Source organism: Monocercomonoides exilis, assembly GCF_001643675.1.
Source record: "Monocercomonoides exilis strain PA203 chromosome Unknown scaffold23-1346700, whole genome shotgun sequence".
Lineage (NCBI taxonomy): Eukaryota > Preaxostyla > Oxymonadida > Polymastigidae > Monocercomonoides > Monocercomonoides exilis.
Window position 1 is genome coordinate 178,371 of NW_027150568.1, and position 15,995 is coordinate 194,365.

The 15,995-nt window shown below is 38.2% G+C and overlaps 4 protein-coding genes across 4 annotated transcripts; 2 read left to right on the forward strand and 2 right to left on the reverse strand.

The window, feature by feature from the left end:
- Positions 1-10: 10 nt before the first annotated feature.
- MONOS_3510 (putative 26S proteasome regulatory subunit N13) lies at positions 11-2,885 on the forward strand (the record flags this gene model as incomplete). The annotated part of the gene is made up of 4 exons (XM_067873516.1): positions 11-446; positions 515-1,557; positions 1,799-1,912; positions 2,142-2,885. 4 exons carry the CDS (start codon positions 11-13, stop codon positions 2,661-2,663), a joined length of 2,115 nt encoding a protein of 704 aa, XP_067727089.1. The 3' UTR covers positions 2,664-2,885.
- A 3,185-nt stretch (positions 2,886-6,070) lies between these two features.
- On the reverse strand, positions 6,071-7,468 carry MONOS_3509 (putative Prefoldin subunit). Its single transcript, XM_067873515.1, has 2 exons — positions 6,386-7,468; positions 6,071-6,285 (listed from the first exon to the last, which is right to left on the reverse strand). The coding sequence occupies exons 1-2, from the start codon at positions 7,439-7,441 to the stop codon at positions 6,247-6,249; spliced, it is 1,095 nt and encodes a 364-aa protein (XP_067727090.1). The 5' UTR covers positions 7,442-7,468; the 3' UTR covers positions 6,071-6,246.
- Positions 7,469-7,660: 192 nt separating this feature from the next.
- MONOS_3508 (uncharacterized protein) lies at positions 7,661-11,142 on the forward strand (the record flags this gene model as incomplete). The annotated part of the gene is made up of 6 exons (XM_067873514.1): positions 7,661-7,726; positions 7,779-7,875; positions 7,944-8,032; positions 8,096-8,206; positions 8,271-10,792; positions 10,944-11,142. The coding sequence occupies 6 exons, from the start codon at positions 7,661-7,663 to the stop codon at positions 11,140-11,142; spliced, it is 3,084 nt and encodes a 1,027-aa protein (XP_067727091.1).
- A 373-nt stretch (positions 11,143-11,515) lies between these two features.
- MONOS_3507 (putative chromatin structure-remodeling complex subunit snf2) lies at positions 11,516-15,978 on the reverse strand. Its single transcript, XM_067873513.1, has one exon. The coding sequence runs from the start codon at positions 15,963-15,965 to the stop codon at positions 11,676-11,678; it is 4,290 nt and encodes a 1,429-aa protein (XP_067727092.1). The 5' UTR covers positions 15,966-15,978; the 3' UTR covers positions 11,516-11,675.
- Positions 15,979-15,995: the final 17 nt, after the last annotated feature.

Sequence of the window (15,995 nt, forward strand, 5' to 3'; positions counted from 1 at the left end):
TTAATTAAAAATGAGCATATTATATCAAGCTGCACCTCAAACTTCAGTCAGCCAATCTTCAGCACAACAGGCTCCCAGACTGTTGTTAAGCTTTCAAGCTGGAAAGATGATTCGTGAGGGTCGTGCGCTTAAGGCTGAGCCATCTTTACGAAAAGGGAAAATAGAGTTTATTGATGCAAATGGACTGGTAACGATGTATTGGAAACTCAGAACTGATAATAGCATTGTGGATGAACTTGTAGTTTTACCCAATGCTACCACACTACGTACTATCCCTGGATGTGAGCCGACTTTTGCTTTTCAGATAAAAAATCCTGACATAAGTCTGTTTTATTGGATACAAGAACCAAACACAACAAAAAGCAAATTTGAGGAATTAGTATTTCAAATGAAAAATATTATAACAGAGCAAGCGCAAACTCTAACCTCGTTTACTGCACCTTCAGGTTTCTCCGTTTATGATTTTGTATTGTAACATTTTTGTGTTTTGAATTTTTGTTTTTGTTTTTGTAAGCACCACTTGGTTCGACTTCATCAGTTGCAGTTACGTCGACCCCTCGCGCTGCTGCATCGTCTTCTTCTCAACCAACTTCCACTCCTGTTCAGTCATCTACTGGAAGGGTACAGCTTCATCCTCAAACGCAACCAAGTGCAGCTAGACCTCCTTTAACATTTGACATTGATGCAATTCGTAGAGCTGTTGCGCAGAATCAGGCAAGAGGTTCATCGGCTGCAAATAGAGACTCAAGCACTGTAATTCCAAATGAAGAGCCAACACATAACGAATCAACAGCTCAAAGAACATCTCATCATTCAACTTCTTCTTCTTCTTCTTCAGCACATCACCCATCAAGATTAGCTACCTCATCTTCTTCGTCGTCCTCTTCTTCTTCGTCGTCGTCTTCTTCCTCCTCCTCTTCCTCTTCCTCTACCTCTTCCTCTTCTTCAACTGCGAGCGATCCATCCTCCATCACTGCCGATGATGTTTTGCCGTCGAGCGAGGAATTTGTGTTTGAGGACGAAGATATCTACGACACCACACCAGTTGCGCACTCCGAGATCGGTATCACGTGCAACCCGTACAAGTTCTACCGCGACGTCCACAAGCTTCCCATCCACCCGTCTCGCATGCCGCTGAAAGGGGAGCCCTGGCGAAGGAGGCTGCAGAGGCTGACGCAGGTGCCGCCGGCTGCTGCGAAGGAGAAGGCGCCGATTGGCATTCCTGTTGGCCCGCAACCGCCGTACTTTCTGAACCTGCACGAAGGCGACGACGACGGCGATGGCGATGGCGATGGGGAGCACGAGAACATGGAGCGGATTCTGCAGCAGCTGGTGATGAACAGACAGGGCGCACAGCAGGGTGAAGGAGGGAGAGGCACTGGCGGAGGCAGAGGCGGTGCGCCTGGTGGTCCAGGCAATTTGTTGAGAGGGGGAGAGCAAGGGAGAGCGGGGAATGCGGCAGACGAGACAGAAAGGCAGAGGAGAGGGAGAGAGCTGAACTATCTGGCTTCGCTGGCACCAGAGTTTGACGTGATATTCAGGATGCATAATTTGGCAGTATGAAATGTGGATGTGAGCGTATTGGAGAGAAGAAGAGAAAGAGAGAGAAAGAGAGAAAGAGAGAAAAGGAAATGGAAGAGAAAAACGTGTTTTAGGGTATTTAATAACTTATTTATATAAGTTTATTGTTTTTCATTTTGTGTTTGTATATTCTTTTTATTTTCCTATTCAACATAATGTTTATATCAAATTCATAATTATTAATATAATAATTATTATAAATCTCCTCTAATTACAGCCCATCCTTCAGAATCCAGCTGTGCGTGCCAGGCTCCTTCAACAAGTGCCTCGGCAGTTTCGCAGTCCCGACAGATTGGACGATGTCCTTAGATCACCCCACTTCCATCATCAGGTATTGTTTTCTACTGTTTTGATTCTTTTATTATTATTATTTAATAATCTTTTGATTGTGCTTTGATTTTGATATTCCCTATTTATAAAATAAATTTCTTTTTTCATATGCATTCTTCAATTTTATCATTCATCATAATTTATTTCTGGAATGTATTTATCAATCTATTTTTTATTTTTTATTTTTTTTTTTATCATTCTATTTCTCAATCAACTTCCATTCCCATCAGCTTGCCGAGCTCAGCCGAGCAGCGATGCAGATGGAACCAACCACCCTCTTCAATTACTTGGGCCTCCCCATCCAGCCAGTGAGGCACTCCATGTTTCCCCCAGGCACCGATGCTGACTTAGAACACCACGGCTTCTTCCTCAACTCCTTTCTGGACCATCTGAACGCATATAACACTCGAGGAAATGCTGAAAGAGCACATTCGGCTGTTCAGCCTGTATCTGCTGCTTCTTCTGCTTCTGTCTCTGGCTCTGTTTCTGCTTCAACTCCTGCACAGGATGGAGCAGTTGATGTGAGTTCTGCTTCCACTACTGCTTCCACTTCTGCTTCTTCTCCTGTTCCTGTTGCGTCTTCCTCAACAGAATCAGCATCGCCATCATCATCTCCTTCTTCTTCTTCTTCGACTTCTTCGACTTCTTCTCCTTCTCCTTCAACGCAAATCAATATGGCAAATTATGCTTATGATGTGTCTTTGCCAAAGTCTTCAAGAAATTCTGGAAATAAAAGCAATAACGACAAATAGAAAATCATTCTTTTTCAACAAGTAATTTTTATTTTATTTGATGTTTTAAAAAAATACATTATGAAAAATAAAATATTACTCCTTTTTAACAATTTGGGGAAAAAAGGAGAAGTTGTTTTAAGTCCAAATATGGGTCTGGTTTTGTTCATTCTTAATTTTTTTTCCACCAATTTGTTTTGAATATTTTTTAAAAAGTTTTATTTTAGTAAAATTTGTAACGAAATAAATTTATTAAATAAAAATTTATAAACCAAAAACTGCAGTTTAATTTTGCAAAATGGTGACAATTTTTGAAATCATAACTAATTGAGGAGAAACATTTTTTTTTTCATATGTTTTTATATTTTTCAAAAAGTTAATCGTTGAAATGAAAAATATGTGCAACTATTCCAAAAGCCAAAGTTTGAGATAAGCACAAAATTAATTATTCTGCAAATTGTTTAGTTTCTAATCAGTGTTCATTTTGAATATCAAAAGAAATGTTTCGTTCCGAATTCATTGAAACAAAATATATTATTCCGAAAATAATAGCCAACGTTTTATTAAAATGAAAGAAATATGTCAGTTTCCTGAAGAAAAAATAAAATAAAAATTGCTTGATCAAATATTAAACAAAGGTGTGATTACGAAAAAGATGGACAACGTAGCTTTGAAAATTGACGCAAAAGGCTGCGTTGAGGGAACCAAAAATATTAAAAATAATTTTTATAAAAAGGCAAAAAATTTTCAGTCCATGAAGCATCGACACTCCTTGGTGTTTATTATACGTCAAAATTTTTTGAAAAGTTTTTTTTGTATTATTTTCTAATGAGAAAAAAATTTCATATTTCGATCAAATTTCTGTTTCCACTCAATAAATTTTGCTGTTATGAAAACAAAATCTCCACAATGTAATCATTTCCATTTTAGTGAAGTTTCCTGAGCAGGAACAGATATTTGATCGAAGTTTAAAACTATTATCTTATTTTAAAATTTAACAAAAGGAACTTTTCAAAATAATTTCGACATATGTTTTAAATATCATTTGGGTAATTATTTTAGAAATCATAACTTTTTTAGAAGTATTGATTTTTCAAAAGTTGAAAGTCATTGTTAAAATGTTTTGTCTTCAAATACTAAATTTCTCACAGCTACTCAGAAAAAATAATGCGAAAACTGAAATAAAAATGCAGATATCTTCAACAAATCTTTTCACATTTCTAAGTTCATTTGTTTATTTTCAAGGGAAATTTTTGGATCGAAATATTTGAAAGAAAAATTATGATATCAAAAATAATCACTTATTTAACTTTTTTTAAGGGTTTTCTTATTCAAAAACAACTGTCCCCCCAATAGAATTTTTTTAACAAATTTTTTTGTTAAATTATTTAAGAAACAAAAAAAGACATTTTTCGATTTAGTAATAAGTTTATGAAGGCTTATTGTTGATGTCAGGGTTGATAATAACTCAATTTATGTATTTCGATGAAGTTTGAAAAAGGCATTGAAATACTATATATTTGAATAAAAAACAATTCAATCATTTTTTGTTTTGATTTATAGGCTATTATTAACCTTACACTTTTTCAATATCTAAACAATGCATTTTTTTGTTATTTATTCATGGATTTAACGAAATAATTGGGTATCCCAAATGAAACCTCTTGTAACAAATGAAATGTGAAATGAATTGGATTTTCAATTTGGGACAAAATATTTGACTTCATGCATTTTCATTGAAATTTTATGAACATTTAATGAACTTTTTGTGAACATATAAGTGATTCTTTTTGAAAAGTCGCAAATGTTTAATTTTCAAATAAATCAAAAATTTCATATTATGCTCATATTTTCGTTGGCAAACACTAAACTTCACAAATATGGAATCTATAAAAGGATTATGCTATATCACACATTCTAAAGAAGATTCGAAAGTGGAAACGAAATTTTGAGCAAAATATGAAATTTTTGATTTATTTGAAAATTAAACACTTGCGACTTTTCAAAAAGAATCACCCATATATTTTCAACATAATTGGTTCAATTTTCGATATACGTTTGAGATCACATTTCATAATGTTAATATATAATTTACGTTTGCATGCGGATATGAAAATCAAATTTATTTTGAAATCTGGTTAAGTTCAAAAATGTTATAAGCGAAACATTATTATTTAACTTTTTGCATAAAAAGCTTTTTCGTCCATATTTTCCTCCATTTTAACATTCATTTAATGCAAAATAAAGATGATAAATATCATGATCATTGTTTATATTTTTTTCTGGTTCATTTTCCCATAGTTCCAACATATTTTCTTTGCGAAAAGTCTTTTTTTGGGGTAAAAATATTATTTAACAAGTACAGATATCGCATAAAATACCGGACAAGATCGATTCCACAATAACAGTAAGAAGAAAAATTCTGACTATTTTCCTCAAAATACATCTTATCAGTACAAACTCATTTGTCATACAAGACTTTCAGTACAGCTTCGCTTGAGCTCAGAATAAAATATTTTATAAATCTCGGAGAAATAGGATTTTGAGTTTCTCCGAGATTTCGATATTAATTTCTCCTGAGCACAAATGAAGCTGTTTTGAAAGTTTTGCATATAATATGAGTTTGTATTGATGAGATACATTTTAAGGAAAATAGTCAGAATTATTCCTCTTGCAGTTGTTGTGAAATCGATCTTGTCCGGTATTTTGTGCGATGTCCGGTATTTTATGCGATATCTGTAATTAAAATTACTGTTGGATTTAAAAAAATAGGTTTTCTCAGCTTTAAATCACTGTTAAACGAAAATCACTTTCGAAATGTCATAATTGCATTTATTGAAAATTGTATAAATAAATAAAAACATGTCAATCGATTTTTTTTACCGGTCGTTATCTGCCCACTCACCAAGATCTTTGTCATTTGGGGAAAAATATTTTTCTTCAGGCATTTTCATAGAAAAATTGTGCACTTTTCATTGACTTTTTGAGATCAAAAAATATAATGAAAATGAACACATTTTTTGACGTTCGTGAAATGTTGGAAAACTTTATGTTTTGATTTCATCGATGCCCGTTTACAGATATGAAAATCAAATTTATATTGAAATCTGAGAAAGGGAATAAAAGTTACGAGTGAAGCAATTTTTTTGTGTTTTGTGCATGAAAAGCTTGAAAGTCCATATTTTCTCCCATTTGAAGAATTTGAGATAAAAAAATCTAATAATTAATTACTAAAAGAAATGGGAAGAAATTTTTTGCTTTATGAATTTTGTTCCACTCAATGATTTTTTAATATTATCTTTAATATAATGCGTGGGAGTGTTGGACTTTTTATGATTTGATGGAATAAAAAATTGGAACAAATTTGAGTTTTTTTTCAAAAATGCAAAAATTTCGCCCCAAATCTGTTACACTTTTGGTGATCAATATTTTTTTAAAACTTTATTCAGTATTTTTTTGTTTGGTTGAAAATTGGATGGTGAAACAAAAGCACTCATCCACATTTCATAAAATGAAAGCATTTATGAAATGAAGAAAAAAAGAAGTCATTTTAATATAATCTTTTGAAATGAGGCTACAATATTGATTAAAATTCGCTAATTGTTCAGTCATCATCCTCATCATCGCTATCATGCTCAACAATCTATAAAATTATAATTTAAGTCCCAAATAATACATAATCAGAAAAAGAAAAAACACAATAATAATTAATCAATCAAAGAAATAGTTAATAAGAGACAAACAATTCCTGTAAAAGCCTTTGATTTTCTTTGAAAAGCAGAGCCATCCAAAGAACGTGAATTGGAAATAGAAGATACTTTTTTTGGTGCTGCAGATGATATTTGAGATGTTGACATGTGAGATGATGATTGAGCTTGTTGATTCATTGCAGAAGAAGAACTTGACGTGCTGTTAATAACAGAAGTTGAAGGAGATTCACTGTTCAGAGAGATGGCAGAAGGCGATTGGGGTGAGGGCGAAGAAGAAGAAGAAGAAGAAGAAGAAGAAGGCGTGGTTGATGATGAAGTGCTATCATTAGAATTAATAGGTCGCGTGACAAGATGATGTACTGGCTGAGTTTTTGATTGATCGGGATGTTGAGCTTTGTAAGCCTTATAAATGTCAGATGGAGTTCGGATTTGAGTTGATAAAAGAGATGGTTTGCTGTCTTCTTCCTTTTCATCATCATCTGATGTTGATTCTTCTGATATATCGCCTCCGTCAAGCTCTTCTCGCTCCAATTTTTCCAAATGATCCGCATATTCCATCAACTCTTCCCAATCTTTTTCTTCTTGTTCTTTTTCTTCATTTGTTTTAATTTTCGGCTTTGTTGATTCTGTTATCGGAAATGATTCTTCCTCTTCTTTTTCAATTATCTGAAAAGGTTTTTCCTCAAATCCAGTCTTCTCAGCTTCAGCAAAGGGAGCAAGTGCTTCTCTTAGTTCGCTAGTCGTATATTTTATTTTTTCCTTTAAAATATTGAGAACATCTCTCTCATTTTCTAGTAATTCTTCATTTCTTTCTATTCTTCTTTTTACAATTTCAATTGCATCACAAGCAGTTTTTTTTAAATATATACCAGAGCCAATGTACACAAAAAGTTCGTTTGTGTGAATAAGTTTTCCTGAAGCAAAAGCTTTACTCCCAATTGGAATCATTGCTGATTTTGTTTGGCAATGTTTCATATCTTCAAGAATATTCACAAGCTCTTGACATTCACTTTTTGTATCTTCAAGTTCTTTTATTCGTTGGGACGATATTAAAACCCTTTTTGTCAAAGAATCAAGCAATTGATTCATCAACAAAAAATTCAAATTGTTTATTCTGGGAGGAAAGAAAAATTTTTGCATATACCAATTTCATGACCGAGAACAAATATCAAAATATTGTTCCAATGACAATTTCCAAAATGCAAACAAAGGAAAAACTATTGGATATATAATTAATTAAAGTTAAATTCTCTAATTTTTGTCTAAAAAGTGAGTTTACAGTTTTAAAACCTAAGAAACAACACATAAATGTCTACAAAAGAAGAAAGTTCAGATGATGATGAGGAATCACAACCAATTGAAGAACATGAATACGTATTGCTTTTGATATTTGATTTTTCTTTAATATGATGGTTTTATACTACAGTATCAGCTATTTCCCACATATATAAATCAGCTTAAAGAAGGAAATGATTTACTTATCAGAGGAGCTGCTGTTAGTTTGATTGCAATAATTCAGGCTGGTATGATGTTTTTTTAACTAAACATTTTTTCAACACTTAACATGTTCCAATTTAAAAATCATATACAGAGCATAGATTTCTTCCTCTTTTAATTGAAAGTGATATTTTAAAGTTAATTACAGATATTTTACAAACTGATTTAAAAGTGGAAACAAAGGTATTGAATTTTTGAAGATAACCACAAATTAAAAAAAACTTTAAATTTAAAATGATCAATAAGCTGTGCTTAAAAGCACTGCTAATGCATTTAGAGTGTTTTAGTCATCAAGTTCTTGATGATGATAAGACATTTTACGCCTCAGCACTGTCGTCGTGCTCTCAAATGATGGAGGTATGAGAATATTTAATTAATTAAAGCTTGAGATTATTTTTTGACACGTTGCTTCTTATGAAAGTCTCCAAGTGCGGAATTTGCAGAAAAGTCAAAGAATTGTGTGAACAATTTACTGAAAACACTTATTTCCTCAGATGTTTCACTCGCTCCGAGCGACGAAACGCCTTTCCACAACAAGCTGAGCGACATAGTTGTGGAAAGCGGGCTTATCATCCGTCTGCGCCGCCTTCTGTTCCGCTCGATGCGAGCCAGCAAAGCAGAACAGGCGCCGCTTCCTCTGATTGAGCTCTTGGGGATGGTGATGCTGCTGATACGCGGAGACATCGATCCTTCGGCGCTGGCGCCGCTGCGCGACCCGCTCAAGGAAATCGAAGAGAAAAGCACAGACTTGGTTGCCCAACCGTATGCGCTCTTCATGCGGAGGCAGTACCCGGCCCTGAATTCTGACTTGCAGATGGCGGAGCCCACCGCCCCACCGTTTGGCTATTACTCGCAATCAGCTTCTTTTGCAGCACCGCAATCACTTCCTCCTTCGTCATCGTCATCTCCATCTCCCTCTCCATCTTCGTCGTCATTGTCTCAACCTCCTCTTCCACAGCTGCAGCACCACAGAGCTGCTTTAACTTCTCATGCTTCTTCTTCCCCTTCTTCCTCTTCCTCCTCCTCCTCTTCTTCTTCCTCTTCTCTTCCACCACCGCCGTTGTATGCACAGCCGATGAATGCGCAGTATGAGCGCTCTCAGAAAAACGAGTCTCAAAGTCGATATCCTCACTCAGCTTCTGACAGAAAGCGGTTCAAACAATCTTTTGCACAAGAACAGGCAAAGATTGCATCGCCATTCGCTTCTCGACAGTCTGCCGAACAAGCAAATTCTTCTTCCTCTGCTTCTTCTACATCTTCTGCTTCTTCTTCGACTTCTTCTGCAATGTTGGCAGGACAGACGCCGTTTGTGATGTTTGACAAGAACACCCAAAAGAAGCAGAAGCAGCTGCAGAAAAGACAGCAGCACAAGAGAAAAGCGCAAAAGGGGGCGAAAGAAGCGAAAACTGGAAAGGAGCAGAAGGCAGAGAAGGATGTTGACAATTTCAGTAACATCAACGATGACTTGTTCGCATTCAACGAGGCAGACACCACTTCACATACTGGTCGCAATGCTTCTTCGGCGTTTCCTTCATCTTCGTCTTCTTCATCTTCATCTTCTTCTCTTTCAGCTTCTGTTTCTCCTCCTCTGTCATCCTCTTCCTCCTCCTCCTCTTCTTCCTCTTCTTCCTCCAAAACTCCCTTCTCTTCATCCTCTTTGGACTCTGCATATCGTTCCATTGCCCGTTCCCTCCGCTTTGTGAAGCCGCCGCGCGAGCAGATTGAGTCTTTTACTGGTCTCCACTGCTTCGAAGTGATCAGCGCCTTCTCAAAGACAGCAGAAGAGTTCGATGAGGAAGATGAGGAAGAAGAAAGAGAAAGAGAAAGAGAAATAGAAGAAGAAGGAAACAGCACTATAAACAGCATCACAAACAGCCACAAATTGAGTTCTGATGCAACTAACCAGAAAGCCAAGCAGCTGACTCTGCCATATTCGTTTGCTGAGCTGCATCTTTCGCTGAAGGCGCTCAGCAACAGTCTGTCGCAGGCGCCGCTGAGAGTGAGGCGCTCGCTGTTTTCTAACCAGTTCATCACACACTTGGCACGGGTCATTGGAATACTCAATGCGAAGCTGGAGATGCTGATGGGTGCTGCCAAAGGGAAGGAGGAAGGAGGAAAGAGAGAAGGGAAGGAAGAGAGAAAAGAAGAAGAAGAAGAGAATAGAGAAGAAAGAGGAGAAGGAAGAAGAGAAGGAAGAGAAGAAAGTGAAGATTCGAAAGAGCAACGGAAGGCGACAGTAGCTGACATTGTGATGGCAGTGGAGATTGTGGCGAATGCTGTGAAGGAGGACGAGACAGAGACGAGCTGGGAAGAAGCGATCAAGTCTGAGTGCATCCGCTACGTGGCGTCTGCTGTGCGGAAGCTCGATTTCTCCCCTCAGCTCGCCCATTTGGCGCTGAAGCTGTGTGCCAAAGCGATCCGCCTGGCGACGTCCTTCCACAGCCAGCCAGAGCATGTGAGTCTGCTGGCACAGAGCGGGGCAGTGGAGATGCTGGTGACGATGATCGATGAACAGCACGTGAAGATGCTCAACTACTCCAAACAGACTGCTGCTGTGTGCGCACTGCAGATGATCCTCACAGGAGTAGCGAGATATGAGCCACAGCATCTGCCCCACCCGTTCTTCAGCCAAGTTGTAGCACTGAAGGGCGATCAGAGCTTTGCCACGTTCTTCAACATGCCAGCGGCGACTGTCAGAGACAAGATAAATGCGTCGAATGCGCTGGCGCTGCTGTACCGGAACAAGGAGATTCCGTGGGAATTCCTGCCGATCTTTGCAGAGGTGAAGAAGATGGCGAAGGCGTCGACGAATGCAGACTACACGAAGGACCACCTCTTCACGCTGAGGTATCTGGCGCTGAACAGCGGGAACCACGCGTTTATTCTGGAAGACCACTTCTTGGAATTCATCGTGACGAAGCTGGACTATGAAGTAGACTCTAAGTTTGGTTACTTAATATTAACTTTTATTTATTTATTTATTTATTTATTTATTAATCTTATTGATTCCTTAATGTACTTTTTTCCACATATATATTTCACATATATTGTATTATTTAACAATCTAATATCTTCTTATCTCCCCTCCCCTCAGAGACACGAATGTGTATGTTGCAGAGGCCGTTCTGAAGATCATGCGCTTTCTGTGCGACAAAGGCGCGGCAGAGACGAAGCAGCAGGTGAAGGCGGTGCTCACCGAGGCGCTTCTCAACACACTCTCACATGGAGAGAGCAAAGTGCTGTCGCGCGACTCGAATGCGCTGTGGTCGATGCTGTATGCCCGACAGAAATAAAAGAGAAGATAAGGAGAAGAGAAGGAGAAGAGAAGGAGAAGGAGAGAATGAAGAAGAGAGGAAGAAGAGGGGAAGAAGAGAGAAGACGAAGAGGAAGAAAGATGAGGAGGAGGGGTGAATGCAGCATATAGAATGGCACACTCTGTTTATATTATAAGTTGTATTTGATACTCTCAATTATTATTCTTTATTCTGATCTACCCTACTCTTGTTATTTCAGTCTTACTCTATTTTTTTAAAATCGAAAGTGCTTTGATGCTCACTTCATATTGCCATCATCTCATTCGATTTGCTATTTATTTTTTTTTTCCCTTCGACTTTTTGAAACCCTGAAGTTGTTGTTGCCTCTCATTTGAGAGAGATCAAGTCTTCGTTCGAAAAGAACAAAACAATATGCTTATTTATATCTATGTGAAATGGATGAAATGCTGTGAGTGAAATGCTGCAGGAAATGAGAAGTGAAATTGAACATATGGCTATAAAAGAGAAATGAATAAATATTGAAATGATGAAGTGGTAATAGAAATACAGTTTCAAGTGCTTATCTCTTTCTCTTTCTGCTTGATGTTATCTTTATCTATTCTCTTCACTGCAATCCTAACCCGCAGCGGCTTTGTTGTTGGATGAGGAGAAGTCCCAGTGACATCCTTTATCTTTTTGAGCGAAGAGAACAAAGGAGACGAAGGAAGTACTTTCAATTCACATTCTTGTTTCGATTGCTTCATTTGCTTTGACTGCTGTGTTGGGGATGGAGCTGTTGGCAACTGTACTTTCTCATTTTGTAACTGCTGTTGCAGAACAGGCTTTTCAGGGTTAATTGAAGTTTTCTTTGGAGTGTTTACTTTTGATCGAGGCGAAGCAAGACGCTTGGACTCAGTTTTCATTCTTTTCTTTCCAGCAATAAGCGTTTTCTGAAATCTCTTGAAAAGTTTATCATCTCTCGTTGCTTTATATTCTTCGTCATCTTCTTCTTCGTCATCTTCATCATCGTCATCGTCATCACTAAAATCATCATCTGACTCATCACGCTTTTTCTTTTTCTTTGCTGCAGTTTTCTTCTTCGAAGGCTCTTCATAATCAGACCCTGAATCTGAAACAGGTTCAGCATATTCTGATTCCTCATTTAGATCACTTTCGTCCATCAGCGCCAAATCTGGATCAACAAACTCCTCCTCCTCCTCTTCTCTCTCTTCCTTTGGTACACTTTTTTGTGGTCTTTTGATCTTCAGCTTGATGATTGTTGAGCGCGGTGTTGGTGTTTGTGACTGAGAAGGAGACAAAGAACGATCAGAACTTGATCTTTGTTTGGCTGATTGTTTTGAAGAAGACTTAGCTTTTGCTCCTTTTGTTGGCACAGGAGATTCTGTTTGTGAAGGAGACGGAGACAGAGAAGGTGATGGAGATGGAGAGAGCGAAGATCGTTTAGCTCTTTTTGGCTTCTCTTTCTTTGGTTTTGATTCGATGTACTCTTCGTTTTCATTGGCCTCACACATTTTCAAGAACTCTCTATCGCTCATAACATCTGCATAGCGAACAGCCTTTCTTCTTCTAAGTTCGTGTCCCAGGAATGTGTTCTCATCCTGCTCAAATGGATTGCCATACGAAGACGACAAAGCAATGCCATCTCGTATGTACTCTTGTGGCTGTTCAGCAGGCAACTGAAGGAGTGGCTGAAGCCAGTCAGGCACTTGTGATGTCTTGACATATAGCCGAGATGGAAGCTTAGATGAATTTCCAGAAGAAGACGAGGAAGAAGGCGAAGTGCTTGTAGTCTGCAAAGAACTTCCCTTTGAAGCGTCTGAAACAGCAGCTGAACTCAACGATGCAGTTGAAGTGGATGGTGTGATTGAAGTTGTGGTTGATGTTGATGACGAAATTGATGATGCTTTCATTGACGGAGATTGTCCTGCAACAGAATCTGTTTCTGTTTTATTCTGCATCTTTTCTTCCAAGCACTTCTTTTCCCATTCTGCATATCTTTCTTCATCCATTTTTGCAAACAGCTCCAGTTCTTCATCCGAGCGTGCAATCATCTTATTGATTTCTGCATCTGAAGGAATGTTAAACCTTTGCATTCTTTCTTCCTCGTCTTCTTCATCGTCATCGTTCTCGTCATTTGAATGTTCCGTTTGCTTTTTCTCAGAATCATTCGAAGCCTTTTGTGCTTCCTCGCTCTTTTCTTTCCGCATAGCTGTCTTTTCATACAAAATCTCAAGCATCGCTTTCTTTCTCTCTTCCGCTGTGTCTGTTGTGTTAAATTTCCCTGCCTGAATAACTTGCCGATCAACATCCAGTTTGTACTGAGCTCTTTCATAAATACGCGCCTCAATTGGCGCAATTGACAGGAGCTTAAGCACAACGACTTCTGCCTGCTGCCCAATACGATGTGCTCTGTCCTGTGCCTGAAGATCCATAAATGGATTCCAGTCTGAATCAAAAAGGATTACAGTGTCTGCTGCTTGCAGGTTGAGACCCTGCCCACCAGCTCTTGTAGACAGAAGAAAGATGAAGATAGAAGGATCTGAGTTGAACTGGTTGAGGAGGAGTTCTCTATCCTTTGAGTGTCCATCAAGACGGATGTGGGAAAATCCACGCATCGAAAAGAACGATTGCAGAATGTCCATCACATGCGTCATCTGAGAGAAAATGAGGCATCTGTGGTTGCTTGCCTTGAACTTCGGGAGAATACGATCCAATAGTTCGAATTTTCCAGAAGATCTCCATATGGAGTCATCAACAGGAGCGCCAGTCAGAAATAGATAAGGATGATTGCACACTTTCCTCAGCTGCATAATAGTGTTCGATAGGCCTCTCTTCGCAACATGCCCTGATGTCGCAGATATCTCCACTGCTCCTTCACGTTGGGTTCTTTCGTACAATCGGCGCTGTATCAAAGATAAGTCGCATTTCACAACTCTTTCAAGTTTTGGAGGAAGCTCCTTTTCGACTTCTCGTTTTAATCGTCTCAACAGAAACGGTCGCAGCACCTGATGCAGCCTGTTAACCACCAAAAGACGCTCTTCTTCTGTTACATCCATCTTTTCGCCTGGAGCCGAGTCAAATGGTGCTGAGAACCACTGCTCAAAGGACTCAACTGAATTGAAGATAGTCGGAAGCAGAAAGTTTAGCAGAGACCAAAGCTCAGGCAGGTTGTTCTGAAGAGGTGTTCCAGTCAAAATCAGTCTGTGCTTTGACTTGAAAGAGCCAAGGGATTGAACAAACTTGCAGCGAGAGTTTTTCATTCTGTGACCTTCATCGACAACAATGTAGTTCCACTTGATTCGCATCAGTCTTGTTCGATCGCTCATGACGTACTCATAAGTTGTGAGGCAGACATCGAATCGTGTGCCCTTCAGCGCTGACTGCCAGGCATACTGCCTGATCTCCTTTGGCCCCTTATATGTGATCACTCTGATGCATGGCGCCCACTGTTCAAATTCTCTTTCCCAGTTTGAGATTGTTGATAAAGGCGCAATGATAAGAAACGGTCCTCTATTTCCCTTTGATTCGATCAAATAGCACAAAAGAGAAATCGTCTGTATTGTCTTGCCCAACCCCATTTCATCAGCAAGAATTCCATTCAGGTTATTGTTGTAAAGTGACACAAGCCATTGAAGGCCTTTCATCTGATACTCTTTTAACACACCTCCTCGAAGAATTTTTGGCTGTGTCAGCACAGATTCATTGACTGTGTGTGCAATTGTGTAATAAAAATCCCGCGACTCAAGCAGATGCCTTGCTGTTGAACTCAAATTACTAGAAGAAAGCTCCGGCTGTTGTTCTTCCGCTTCAATTGGGACGTCTTCAAATCCCATTAACTTTTTCTCTCTTTCTTCCATTTCTTCCTGTGATAGCCCTTCAAATGGAATAAATTCCACTTCTTTTCTTTCTTTCTTTGCTTCCTTTCTTGTTTCATCTTTATGCTCCATAACTCGAACGCAAACTTGATCAAGAAATTTTTCGGTCTCGCTCAAAATATGCATCAATCTCGAATTCTTGCTTTCTTGAACATATTCAATGTATTTTTCCATATCATTTTCTTTCAATGCTTTTAGCCTATTTTTCTCTTTCTTTTCTTGTTGAGCACTTCGTAATTGCTCCTGCTTCTGGAAATGAGTTGAAAGAGAAAATATTAATTTGGCCTGCATCTGCTTTTCTTTATCCCTTTGAATAAATATGTCTCGTATTTCTTTCGTTGCAGAACGTATGTAAGATCCAAATGCAAGTCTATCCACATCTCGCGGAATTGATCTTTGAATAGATTTGGTTGCGGTTGAAATGTTTTCTCCATACTTTGCGTTGAAGCGCATTGTGGTTCTTTCTATTCGATCAAGGATTGCTGTTTTCAGCAATTTTTGTGTTCCTTTCAACAAATCTTGACTCTGCAATTTTTTAGGAAAGCCATTTTGGAACATTTGCTCACTTGAATATATTGACGCTAATGGAACGGAACGCACAAAAGCAGTAAGATCATTTTTCACAATTTTTGGAGTTGGAAGAGTTCCGTTCATCCATGCATTTTGAGAACCAAATGAATTTGCAATAAGTTCATGTGAAGGTGGAATTTTTGCATTTTGAAGTTGTAACAAAGTTTGCTCTGCATGCATTTGTTGATTGCATGGTAATTTTCCAGACCCAAACCTTCTGTCGCATTTGAAATTTGCAGCTATTGCAGAACTTGCAATCATTTCTAAAGATGATACTGTAGATGCATCAAATCTCTCTTTATGTGCATTAATATACGACAAATCAGAAAAAATGGCTTTCAACACTTCAGGGTCACGGGTCCAAGGAGGGGCCTGGAAAGAATTTTGATTTTGCATCTATTTTTATAATGGTCAAAATATTTTCCT